Raw genomic sequence first — 13,815 nt, forward strand, 5'->3', positions numbered from 1 at the left:
CTTTATGACAAATGTGAGGAAAGAAAGTATTGACAGATTAGGACGAATGGAATCATGAAATTGGGATGTAACTCTGAATTGGCACGATGGCCGTTGCATGAAATTTTATTTTATGTTCAGAGGACTGATGTATTAGTCATCCTCTGGGGACAAATCCGTCTCGGGTCCTAGCCATTTGTTGATAACAAAGAATTGGTCTTTCTGTCACCTGATCTGGCGTCCGGAGTTTGATCACGTAATTATCATTCACATAGATGATAGATATATGTATAATGATAGACATATATACAGATACATTCACATATAAGGTACTAGTTACACTTAGTCATTATTAAATAAGTAGTGATAATTCATGTGTTCATCACTTATTAAGGGTGTCAATCATCTGCAATATTCCCCTGTAGATGTTCACGTGTTTGGATACACGATGTCATGATGATATATTATGTTGGGACATGTCATTTATGTTTGCTTTATAGTGAGGCTAATTTAGCCTCAAAGGGGGGAATATGGTGGATTTTCATGATTTAAAGGGATGTAATCATGGGTTTCATAAGGGTTTATAATATTGCATGGGTTTTCATGTTTTAGAAGAATGTAGTCATGAGTGTCATAAGTTTTTATGTCACTGCATGTGCTGTGAGCAGGGTGAGGTCATTGTATCTTGTGTAGGCCAGACCAACTATCAGAGGAGTGGGGTGAGTGGAAAAATACTGGGGGTACCAGGATGAGGAGCATCTCCTCCTTACATGGTCAAGGGAAGGGGGTGTTATCCAGCTGGTGAGCACTGGACAGGACAGGGAATAGGAGGCCGCTGTGTCTTATGATTTAGAGCCTGTCCAGCTAGGAAGAGAATCAGATAAGAAGGCCCTATTTCCCCAAACTGGAAAGAACCAGAAAACCTCTAGTTTACATATGTTTCCTATGCATTAGACAGGTTTGCATATAGTTTTATGCATGATGGGAAGATGGTTTCCACCAATGTAAGCGACCCTGCTTAATGCTGATTGGTGAAAGGTGGTTTTGGGGATGACGTGAGAGGGTGGCACTTCTCGAGGGCCAAGGGGTATAAAATATAGTGTATAGCCCTCCGTAGGCAGATTTCGTCGGGGGCCCCAGCTGATGACATCTCCTCCCTATTGCTTTGATGGTTGGTCTGGACTTTGGTTAGGCTGTACTATCATTGCAATATGGAGAATAAAGATCAACAGTCCTCAGAAAATCTTCTGTCTACATTGTCTCCTTCGGACGCCTTGTTCCAGAGTGCTAAATTACTAAATAGTCAAGTGGTAATTGTTAATTGGAAAATTGGATTCGGAAGTGGACTTTTTCCACGACAGATTCTTTTTAGTATAACATCAACACCCCACCGAGAAATATAATTTGCCTTGGCAATAGCAAGGAGTCTTATTGCAGCCAAAGGGTTACATATTTCAATTTGATCGGTATACAATAGTATTTGCAATGCATTTGGCCTTTGAGAATATAATGGATGGGATGTAAAAAGAGCTCCATCAGTAAAATCATACAAGATCCCTCACTTCTTTGTGGTACAGTGGTTGACATTGTGAAGATTCTGGGATTGGTCAGTAACTGCTTAAGACTTTGAATGAGTGGTACATAGTAAAAACGTTTGCCTCTTAAGGTCATGACTCTTGAAAGACCACGTTTTACCCAACAAATCTTCTGGGACACCACAACTTCCTCTGGGTTGACTGGATTGAATAGTTCCCGGATGGTTTTATTCTGTCCATATGCTGTGGTTGAGAAAGGATCCATGAACGCATCAAACGAAGCCAAAGCCTCACCTTGGAGCTGAGCAGTTGTGTCTGGATTCTCTTCAAACACCCTTCTGATTCTCTCCCTTAGCGTGTCAATGAGAGCAGCTTGGTACTGTTGCACCCCTGAGATGACACTGTTGACAGTGCTCTGGGAAAATATTTAAAATGTAAATTATTTTTTCACCCATACAATCATTGATCACAGACCCATATTTTACATTCAAATATTGAAATAAATTATTATTTATATATATTTAAAAATATTGTTTCAAGGAATTATTCACAAATATGATACTAATAGTAAAGCATTTGCCCATCAAGACAAATTTACCTGTGACAAGTGGCACTGTTCCCGGACACTGATGGCGAATGCCGCTGCAGATCTAGCAATATCAGGTCTGGTTCTGGATGTCACAGCAACAGCTTCTTCCTTTAGAAAATGAGAAGTATATTTTTAAGAATGAGTAGATGGACACAGTCAAAGTTCTTATTGATTTGAAATAAATTTTTTGAGAGGACGCACGAGAGGGGAAAACTTATTTTTAATCCCACATTCGCTTCACTGGTCTGGGACCTGAGCAGCTCTATCGTCTAAGGTAAGAGGAAATGTTAAATGTTTTTATTTTTTTATGTTTAGGACTATTCTTGTGCAAAGAGCACATAATTCATTTCTCGAATTGTAGGCCTATTACAATTATTGTTGTCTGTTTTAACTTGTATAACGTCGTATTATGGCGATAACTAACTTAGCATTCACTGGAGACAATAATAGGCCTATGAAAGAGAAAGTGTGCATCATATACTCAAATCATGCATGATTAACGCGCACACTCGCAGTGTGGATTCAATGCGGCCACCCTTTAAATATATCGTTATATGTAGGGCAAAATATTAAATTACTTAACAAGTCAGCATCACACAGAGAGCAACCTAATTGGCATGATAGGCCCTCAAAGGTCAAAATAAATTGAATTGTGCAAACTTACGGACTCAAGGCGGCCGTCAGCGTCAGGCTGCAGTGACGGTTCAGGTAGAGAGGCATCAGGTGGGACAGCCACAGTGCTGGCCGCTGCAGGAGTGCTACAGCTGGCAAACACTGAAACACCAAATGTTTCCTGTCCCAAAGACCGAGAAAAAGGCGTCGTACTCCATCCACTTGGTGGGCATCCAGTCCTCAAATACTGAAGGCGCGTCCGTTTAATGTGGCGAAAAAAAGAGTTGAAAACTCTAAAGTCCTGTTCCTCCACTTGAGCGTTGCATTTTGTGCAAGAACAGCGGCTCAAGGTCAGTAAACTGTATTGGATTGGTATATATTATGGCGGTATATTACAAAATCTGCCAAGAAACAGAAGAACATATTGTTCTCTTTCAAGCATTCATTCGGTATCTCACTATGGGACACGCCCCCTCGCGAGTTCCCCAGAAGCCATTATTTCATTACGCCAGCCACCATTGTCTGGACGACTGACGTATGCGACGTGGAGGAGGTACTTCCTCCTCCCTTATATTCTACGGCGCAACGTCACTGCTTCAGTCTAAAACCTCTTCTCGCCCCCAGAGGCTTGCTCTCTCGTATACAGGTGCTGTGGCTTGGTGGCTTAACTGTTCATTGAGCAAGGTAACGACTCGGTCCCCGAACGCTACCTTAACGCCGCTTCATCTTCGAAGAGCACTGGTTTGGACTTGGCTAGCCTGTCGCCAAACAGTAGCCTCTCCCTTGCTAGCCTGTCGCCAAACAGTAGCCCGCTAGCCTGTCTCCAAACAGTAGCCTCCAAACCCCAAAGCTAGTCTGTCTCCATACAGTAGCTCCAAAGCTAGTCTGTCATCAAACAGTAGCAACCGCTAGCCTGTCCTCAAACAGTATCGAAACAACATGTCGACGTCAGTGCCCCCCCCTTCCCCGCGAGGAAGTGCGAAGCCCCGGCTAGGATGTGTTTGTGTGGGAACAAGATTTCGGCCGCTGACACCCACCGGGTGTGTGCCGCGTGTCTGGGGCTGCAATACGCCCAGACCGCGTTAACATCCCCGGAAGTGTGTGAACACTGTGCCCGACTTTCCCTCCGGTCTCGCCGACGTAGGCTAGCACGCCTAGCTAGTCTCACCGACGACGACCCCATGCTAGGAGCGGATGACCTCCCTCCCCTTGAGTCAGCAACCCTTTCCCAAGAGCCGGCCGGCGCTGGAGAACTGGGCGCTAGCTGGGGCGACCAGCTCGACACTCTATCGCCTATATCCGACACCGAAGACAGCCCAATGGGGATGCTAGGTGCGACTGGCGAAGCTGAACTCATCTCAGAGGATGACTCCGTCGAACTACTATCCCTGGGGGATGAGGATGGCGACGACTTATTCCTCCCAGCCACTCAGGCTGCTCGCCCGAGCGGCTTGAGAAGTGATAGCACCGCCACTGAGGCTGATGAAGCCGCAAGCGTGGGCCTTCACGACGTCTGCAAGAGAGCAGCTGCAAAGCTCGGCGTTCCCTGGCCTGAGGCCCAGAAGGAGACCGTGTCCTCTCGCTACGAGGGAAAGAGGCTCCCGAAGGCTAAAAGCTCCACCAGACAACTACTGCCCGTCTTCCCCGAGTGCCTCGAGGAAGCCACACGCTCATGGAGCAGCCCAAGGGCTCGCGGCGCTGGAATGGCCAGACATGGAAAGCAGTGGATTCTCCCATCTGCCCCCTGTCGAACCGCTCCTGGCCTCCCATCTCCACCCCACCCAGAAGTCTGCGATGACCCCCTCGGGACCCGCATTCCCCTCCAAAGCCGACAATTTCCAGTCCGCCGTGACTGAAAAAAGCTACAAAGCAGTGGCGTCGGCGGTGAGAGCTCCTCATCTCTGCTCATGGCCTACCAAGCCGAGCTGGAGGAAGACTTCTCGTCCGCCCCCAACCAGCTAGCTGTGTGGGACGAAATGTGTGTGGTCACAGACCTCTGCCTACGGCTACACAGGTGTGCGGTGCAAACGGCGGGACGGGCTATGGCCCTCATGTTCTCTCAAGAGAGAGCTCGCTGTCTCAACCTCTCCAGCCTCTCCCACAAGGAGAAGACCCAGCTGCTAGATGTGCCCGTGGACCCCAAAGGCCTCTTTGGACCAGCCGTGGCCACTATGCAAAAGCGGTGTGAGGAAAAGAAACGGGACGGTGAAGCGCTGCAGCTGTGCCTCCCCAGAAAGGCACAAGCCCCCGCTCCCAAAGCACCCAGACAGACGTTCTCCGAGGCAGCGGCACGCCCGCCGCAGTACCGGATACCGAGACGTCAGCTCCCGACCCAGACTGCCACTCAGAGCCTTGGTAAGACCCCCGAGCTCAAAGGTGCCTGGGTTAAAAAGCCCTTTAACCCTAACGCGACACAGGGAGGTCAGCAAAACCCTCCACCCGCGCAAGGAGCGAGGAAGAAGAAGCGCGCCTAGTACGCGCCTTGCAGGCGAGGGGGGGCGGGTCCAGCCAGACGCTCCCCCCCTCCTCGACTCACACCGGCCCCGTTCCTGGGCCTGTTCAAAGAGGCATGTTCACTGCCCCCCAAGAGGCGTGCAGAGGCCACAGAGGCGCTCGCAGTTCACAGCCCACTGAAGCGGAGAAGAGACCTGGAGTGCCAGTTCGAGCCCCAACAGAGTCTCACAAGCACACACCAGTGCCCCCCTTCAAAAATAAATGTTTCGGTGCGCAGCCAGGCCGAGGGCCGAGGGCGTATCCGTCAAAAGAATGCAAAAAATTGTCAAATGAACAAAAAAGCTCTAACAAAAAGTCACGAGCCATGTTCAGTGGCAATGGCGTGCAATCACTCCCTAATAACGCCACCAGGCCGAGCCAAAGCTCCACCGGGGGCGATGGGCAACATAAGCACGCTAGCGTTGCAGCCCACGCCAGCTCGGTCACGCCAGTTAGCGCCACTAGATGGCGTCATTTCGCCACTGACCGAGCACATCCAGTACTGGCGGATGCACGTGAAGTCAGACTGGATAATAAAGATTATAGCGAAAGGCTACCGCCTACAGTTCGCTACACCCCCACCCCCGTTCAATGGGATTGTACAATCCCACGCTACAGGGGAATCTGCCCGTATTCTACAGGGGGAAATAATTTCCCTGTTAAATAAACAAGCGATCAGGGTAGTCCCCATCGAGCAAAGCAGTCACGGTTTTTACTCGAGGTATTTTCTGGTCCCAAAGAAAGGGGGGGGCTTGCGCCCGATATTGGACCTGCGTGCACTGAACAGATACGTAAGAAAGTACAGGTTCAGCATGCTAACCAACGACGCATTAATGCGCTTCGTGCGCCCGGGCGATTGGTTCACCTCAGTGGATCTGACCGATGCGTTCCTACACGTCCCGATCTATCCGCCCCACAGAAAGTTCCTCAGGTTTGCCTTTCGAGGTGTGGCCTACGAGTGGCTTGCCCTCCCATTTGGCCTTGCGCTCAGCCCCAGAGTCTTCGTCAAGGTCACCGAAGCGGCTATCGCGCCGCTTCGGGAAAAAGATTTACGTCTGGCTACTTTTATCGAGGCCACCAGCCAATAAATTACTTTTATTGGCTGGTGGCCGCGCACTCATACCAGGAAGCGCAGCAGCACACGGCTCTCCTAACAGAGCACTTGTTACTAGGCTTCAGAATAAACTGGGAGAAAAGCGTGCTGCGCCCGTGTCAGATCACCACCTTCATAGGGCTGTCTCTAAACTCCGTCTCATTCAGAGTGTGCCTGTCAGCGGAACGAGTCAAAGCGTTCCGCGCATGCCTCGCGCTTTTCCGCAGAGGGGCTACTGTGAAATTCAGGGTCTGCCGCAGACTCCTGGGCCTCATGGCGTCAGCCTTGGTGGTCGTTCCCCTCGGCCGTTTATACATGAGGGCTGTTCAGCGATGGATGGCGTCGCTCGGATTGAATCCCTTGCGTCACTGCCATCGCCCTGTCGCAATCTCAGCAGCCTGCTGCGCTGCGCTAAGGCCCTGGAAACGCCCACTCTTCCTCACAGAGGGAACTACGATGGGTGCTGTCCTACACAGGAAAGTAGTGACGACGTGCTATCAGAGAACCGGGGTTACGTGAGTAACCTTAAGGTTGTTGCTGTGATGAGTTACTGTTTTTCAAACATTGTCCGCCGGGGTATTTGCTAGCTAGTTGATAGCTGATGTGCACCTTTACACGCTGGTAACGAGCTCTGTTTGCCTATGGGTTTTCCCAGGTAGTTCTAAGGTACCGCCTGTTAAGACATCAGGGAGCTGAAGAATCCGGGATGGATACTTTTGACGATGCCACTCTATCGGTGTTGGAGGGTAAGTCATGAATAAAGTTTATATCTAACGTTAATGTATTGATGCTATTTATAGAGTGCACATTCTTAGCTGAATACCTTATTTGAAATCCAACATTTTTCTGCTTGCTGGATTTTTCATTTGCTGAACGACTTTAAAATATGCTTAGGGTGAAAAATGTGAAGCAAGAGTCAGAATTCTAAAGCAAAATATATGGTTGTGAAATAGAAATCTCACATTTTAAAATCATGAGGTCTGCAGTTTCCCGCTGGCGGGAAGGTTACCCCCCTCCCCCCATTATGTAGCATGGTCATTATACCTTATTTGGAAGCTTGGACTCTTGAGAATCAATAAATGGCAATCTTTCATGTAAAATATGTGGAGTGTTTTACATTGTCAGATTAATCTAACTATGTCTCAATTAAATTTAACAAAAAATGCCCTCAGCCTCTGGTGCTTCACTACCTTCTAGCTGCAGTGTATATAGCCTTACTAAATAAATTGATTGGTACTGTAGCTTGCTATTGCTTTATCTAAAGATGGATATTTGTCATATATCTTACAGCTGCCAGTATTGATGAGGAGGCTTTGAAAGGCCTTAGCCGGGATGACCTGAGGGATCTTTTTCCTGGCCCAGAGAATTTCCTCAAAAGAAAGAAACTTTGGAATTTCATCAGTGAAAATGTAAACACACATTGGAATGAGTAAAAATGAGTAAAGTCAGAATTGTACCATATGTTTTATGGTTCTAATGCATTTTGTTTTCATCCCACATAATCCTAATAGTGTGAAAATACCACGGACCAAGATGCCAGAAATTGTGCCATGCCACCATGCCAGCCTCAAACCTCAACCCTCATATCTGCTGAAAAAAAAATGAAAATGCCAGACCCTCCAGAGTATGTGGTGTACACAGATTCAGAGTTAGACATGGTGCGTAGTCAATACTTTGCACTGCTCTGCAACAGAAAGGAAAAAAATTACAAAATGTCCAAGGAGCTATGTTGCAGACTTGTAAGGAACACCATAACCAGTATGGTTGCTATCCTGCGTGCTAGTCCCATGGGGAAAGAAGTCAGATACCCGTCAAAATTGGAAATGAGAGCCATGTCACAGAAGATTATAGACTATTACCCAATGTTACGGGTTGATGATCTGAACATGCCATATGTAAGTATTATTTTTTTATCTAAACCAAAACTGTGGGCAGGTCAGCAACAAGACAAACAACGTATCAACATTCTTTTACCACAGCTCACCATCTACACCAAAATGTACAAGCGACTCCAAAATATGAGGTCCCCACGGAAGAGGCAGGGCTCTGTACCACAAAGAGGAGTGGCAAAGACGGCTCTCTTCAGTGCAAACAACCAAGACATGGAGACAGATTGGACAGACACAAGCAACTCGAGTGATACCACCGTACTTCTTGAGAGCAATGATGACCTCAGCGAGGACAACTCTTGTGCAGGTGTGCAAATTGTGGGCAAAAAATGAAGGGGTGCTGTCATACAACTTGTTGTCTGTATTTGTTGAACCAGAGTTCATGGCTAGGCATGCACTGTGTTTATCTGCCTGTTTTGCTTGTCATCATGTGTTTAATTGTATTGAGATTTTTTTTCATTATTTCCCATAAAAGCATCCCCAGCACAACTACCCCCCTCTGTGCCAAGGAAGCCAAAGACCAAAACCTCTCTGATGCCACCCGCATCAGCCTCAGGCTCCTTACTCAGGACTGTGATAGCTTCACCAACCACACCTGAAAAGGATGTTGGTAAGCCCACCTCAGCACACCTCTCAGCCTGTTATCCATGATGATGGCTTTCAGAGCGGCAAATCAGAGTCTAAACTGTTGGAGATTCAATTAAAATTTTGATTGTATTTACCTTATTTCACCTAAGTTCATTGACTTGATTTGGGTGTTACAAGGGAAGAAGACCGACCTGCATAATAATGCAATAATATTGTGTTTACATTGAAGTGTTTCAGCTTTGTTTTTTGCCATTTCAGTCGGCCAGGACAGTCTGAAGATGCAGGCTAGGCACTACAAAACCTTGAGCAACATGTACAATAAGCCAAATGCAAAACCCAATCAAAGCGATGTTGCTCAAGTTTTGGACCTTGAGTTTGAGGCCAGACGGGCTTTCATTGATGCAGATGTTACAAGGGAAGAAGACCGACCTGCAAAAATCTTTGAGGCATATCCATGCTTTAAAGATGTTCGAAATGTATGATTTTCTTTTCAATACTTGCACTTGAATTACTGTCTGTGCTCTAAATGGCCGATGGTTTAATAACTGTGCACAATGTTTTAGGCAATGGATGAGCTGAGGCGCATAGTAGGTGGCACCAACAGCAGATACATCGAGGAAGTGAAAGGAAGATGGGCAGACTTTTGTGCCAAGGTGCAGTTCTATGGTGTGTGGAAGAAAGCCCTGAAACCCCCTTTTCCATTGGATGTCCGTGGAGGTAAGTTGCTGTTCCATATGCAAATGTATTGTGATTTATACCATATTCAGACCATTCAGACCAATCTTTCTATTCTTTAGTGGAGTTCACGCTCGCCCTCTTCAATGCACTCCCATCCCTTTTCCCCTCACCAACTTCACCACCAAAGAAGCTTGGGAATAGCTGTGAGGCACTTCTTCATGTCCTGAAGGTAAGAACATTTTTGTGTTGATTCCTTACTGTCCTCTTATTTGCTCACATTGTTGTGCATGTTCAAATAACAATACACCCTAAGTTCACAATCACAGATATGACCTACTTTTTCCAAAAAGGGGAAAACATAAGTGCCTCTTGTGTCCCTCAAATGGTGTTCACAGAAAGGAATACCAAGACATGTTTCAAAACCTTTGATTAATTAATCCATTCATTCATTCCAGAAACATTAAAAATATACCACCTTGCATCAGCTTGTATCAGTTTTTAATCCATCCTAAATTCCTACACCTTGATCTGTCAAACAAATGTTTTTTTTGAACACATGTCCCCACGTCCCATTTTGAAGTAATTCTTGCTTATTTCTTCCAGGGTGATAATAAATCAGTATTTTTTGTGAGTGTTTTTAATAATGACTATTTTAAGAGTGCTGAAGTCATTGGTGAAACTTGATCATTTAATCTAAAATGATTTTTATAATACACATACACCTGACTCAATACATTTTTATGTCTTCTCACTCTCTACACATTGTTCTTTTTATTCTGTTCCAGTCAGGCGAAGACCCTGCCCTGTACCTGGAGAAACGTCCTCTCTCCTCCCCAGTTCTGCTTTCTGATGGACCAACCATCATCGTGGCTGTGGGTAACGTACCTGTGACCACCCTCCCTCAGGAAGATTTCTCAGACGGGATGCTGGTGTTAATGGCATATTACTACACTTTGCACTTAAGATATCCGAAATGTGTTGCTACTCTCCTGTCAGTTATTCAAACAGAGGTAATTGGTGACACAATCCACGATCAAGATGCCACTAGTGCTTACAAGAAAGCAATGGCTGATTGGAAGTCTTTCATTGAGAAGTAGCTGAGTATTTTGTCATGTCTGTTCTTATTATTGTTAGCTGTGCCAACAATAGTTTTGTGTGTGTTGCGCAAGCTTATACAATGTCACTGAGGTATTACTTCATCGAGGCCTGTATTTCAAAGGATACGTTCAATTGAAAAAACATAACTAAGAGGGCTGAGAAGTTTTTTGGCTCTTTTTTGCTTTTAGATTTGTTTTTATTTTTATGGAAAAGTATTCAAATGTCTATAGCAACCTTGACTCGCTGATGTTAAATAAATGTTATCTTCTAAGCCATTCTGGTTGTTATTTCTGTACCATTATTCTAACAATAAGGACAGGCTTTAGATTTTAAGGTTTAAAGATGCAGTAAACCTTGTTTCAAGATAAACCAGCTTGCATTAAGACAGAGCTTAGTCATTCTTCACTAATACTGAGTATTTTCTTCTAAATTTGATATATTTATTTTACTAATCTTAAGCTTAATTTGCTAAAAGTAAGTAAACAAAATATGTAATTGCTTATATTTAGTATATTTCACTTATTGAGTCTGTAAAAAGTTTACATTTAAGTAATCTAGACTTAATACCAGCATTTTATGCTTATATTTGAGTATATTTCACTTATTTTGAGGCTGTAAAAAGATTACATTTAAGTAATCTCATTTTACAACCAGCATTTTATGCTTATATTTAGTATATTTCACTTAATTTGGAGCTGTATAAAGTACAATTATAAGTACCGGTAATCTGATCTTAAAACCAGCATTTTCAGCTTATGTTAAGCCTTCCAAATTCCTCTGTAGACATGCTTATTTCTAAATTTTCTTATTTTTTGCAGTGCTCTGGTGGTCGTGAAGAAAAAGACTGGTGGCATTCGTCTTTGTGTGGATTTACGTGAGCCAAACAGAGCGGTGGTGATAGACAGTCACCCTTTGCCACACATCGAAGAAGTCTTTACTGAGCTCCGTGGTGCAACTCTGTTCTCCACAATTGATTTGCAAAATGCCTACCATCAAGTCCAGTTACACCCAAGCAGCAGAGATCTTACAGCGTTTATAACGCATGACAGACTTTTTCGTTTTACAAGAGTCCCATACGGCTTGGCCTCAGCACCTAGTGCCTTCCAACGGATGATGTCCCAGATCCTGGTAGATCAAAAAGGTGTGCAATGCCATCTGGACGACATCATTGTATACGGAGAGACGCCTGAACTCCATGACACAAGACTGAAAGCAGTCCTTCACTGCCTACAAAAGAGTGGGTTGAAGCTAAACACAGCTAAATGCCACTTCAGGATGACCGAGTTGTCCTTTCTTGGACATCTAATTTCTGCCTCTGGCCTACAACCAGACCCTGGCCATGTTCAAGCTGTGGCTCAGGCTCCCCCTCCTCATGACGCTCAGTCACTACGTTCTTTTCTTGGTCTGACTGCGTGGTATTCAAAGTTCATTCCCAATTACGCCACACAACCTCTTCATGCTCTACTTCGAAAGTCTACTGGTTTCCATTGGACTGAGGCGGCTCAAGAAAACTTCTCCCGAGTTAAAGACATCATAGCTACAAGTCCTGCTCTTGCCTTGTTCAATCCTTCCTTGCCAACAGTCGTCAGAACAGATGCGTCAGATTACGGCATTGGCGCTGTGCTGACACAGATCCAGGGCCATACAGAACAGACAGTTGCATTCGCCTCTAGAGCACTGACCGAGTGCAAACGCAAGTACTCTACAATTGAAAAACAGGCTTTAGCGTGTGTCTGGGCGACTGAATAGTGGCACACTTACCTGTGGGGTCGTCACTTTACTTTAAGAACAGATCACAGCCCTCTGACTACCTTACTCTCAACCAAAGGCCTTGGACGTGCAGGCATGAGAATAGCCCGATGGTCTGCTCGCCTGTTGTGCTTTAACTATAACATTGAATACAAACCAGGGCGAGAGAATGTTACAGCCGATTGCTTGTCACATCTGCCTCTTCCCGTTACAGAAGAACATCAAGATCCTGAGCTGGAGATGGTGGCTGTTGTGTCAGCTGACTTTGCAGCCGTCACGGCTGAAGAGCTCTCAAGATCCTGTGATGTATGCCCGGTCCTACAGAAGGTGAGACACTACATTTCTAAAGGATGGCCTGGGAATGCAAAAAGCCTAAATCCTGTCATCACACCTTACTTTCGTATCCAGAATGAACTGGCTGTGCAGGATAGTTACAGAATTCGCGGCACTCATCGTGTGATCGTACCTCAAGCTCTGCAATCAAAGCTCATTCAGTTAGCTAATGCCACACACCAAGGGATCGTTCGCACAACACAAAGACTGAGAAACTTGTATTGGTGGCCTGGCATAGATTCACAGGTTGAGTCTGCCATTAAGTCATGCTCTACCTGCCTGCAGCATGACAAAACTGCCATCACCCGTGCTGCCCCACTACAACCTGTGCCTTCTCCAACTGCAGCCTGGGAAAAGGTAGCTGTGGATATTGTGGGACCTATTCAAACTGCACCTCCTGACTGCCGCTTTGCGATAACTCTCATTGACTACTATAGCCGATGGCCTGAGATTGCCTTCTGTTCAGGTATTACCTCAATGACTGTTATGAACTTTCTTGCCACTGTGTTTAGTAGGGAAGGAAATCCACTCGAACTGGTCACTGACAATGGCCCTCAGTTTGTTTCAGCTGAGTTTGAATCCTTCCTTGCTGACAGAGATATCGAGCATTGCCGCAGCTCCGTGTATTACCCACAAGCAAATGGGGAAATAGAACGCTTCAACAGAGTATTCAAGGACTGCTTACAGACAGCCAACATCGAAGGTAAACCTTTGAAAGCCTTTGTCACTGAGTTTTTGCACACATACAGAGCCACTCCCCATGCTATGACCTCAGTGTCTCCTGCCGAGCTACTGCATGGTAGACCATTCAATACAAAGCTGCATATCAGAGGTCTCCACTCCACATTGCCTCTTACAGAGCACACAAACCTGAAACAGAACATCCAGAAGAAGCAACAGAAAACAAAACGGTATACAGACAAACAACGGAGTGCAAAACCACCTGTACTGTTCTCATCTAGCATGAAACAGCAAGTTAAACTCGTTTCCTCATTATCTTCCCCAAGGAACAGGCAGAGTGTCGTTTTTGGACGAATTTAATGAAGAAAAGGTAAAACTGCAATAAATACAAATTACACAGGTAAGTATAACATGCTACAAATTATAGGATAACTTCTTTCTTTTACAGGTTATGCTAATCATTTATCCGTTCAGGTAAGTATACTTCTAATTGACCAA

The 13,815-nt window shown here is 45.5% G+C and overlaps 1 protein-coding gene across 2 annotated transcripts; it reads left to right on the forward strand.

Annotated features, from left to right (window-relative positions):
* Window positions 1–6,929: 6,929 nt before the first annotated feature.
* Window positions 6,930–10,786, forward strand: LOC143099643 (uncharacterized). 2 transcript variants are annotated; one of them, XM_076262548.1, is made up of 8 exons: window positions 6,930–7,047; window positions 7,592–7,710; window positions 7,813–8,196; window positions 8,281–8,497; window positions 8,666–8,800; window positions 9,037–9,495; window positions 9,576–9,685; window positions 10,242–10,786. In XM_076262548.1, the coding sequence occupies exons 6-8, from the start codon at window positions 9,345–9,347 to the stop codon at window positions 10,551–10,553; spliced, it is 573 nt and encodes a 190-aa protein (XP_076118663.1). In that variant the 5' UTR covers window positions 6,930–7,047; window positions 7,592–7,710; window positions 7,813–8,196; window positions 8,281–8,497; window positions 8,666–8,800; window positions 9,037–9,344; the 3' UTR covers window positions 10,554–10,786. Both variants share the same exon structure in this region; 1 of them encodes a protein (XP_076118663.1).
* The last annotated feature ends 3,029 nt before the right edge of the window (window positions 10,787–13,815 follow it).

This window comes from Alosa pseudoharengus, unplaced genomic scaffold, assembly GCF_046254945.1.
Source record: "Alosa pseudoharengus isolate Yale_2024_CS ecotype anadromous, Long Island Sound unplaced genomic scaffold, YU_APseudo_1.1 YU_APseudo_1.1_scf_3, whole genome shotgun sequence".
Classification (NCBI taxonomy): Eukaryota; Metazoa; Chordata; class Actinopteri; order Clupeiformes; family Clupeidae; genus Alosa; species Alosa pseudoharengus.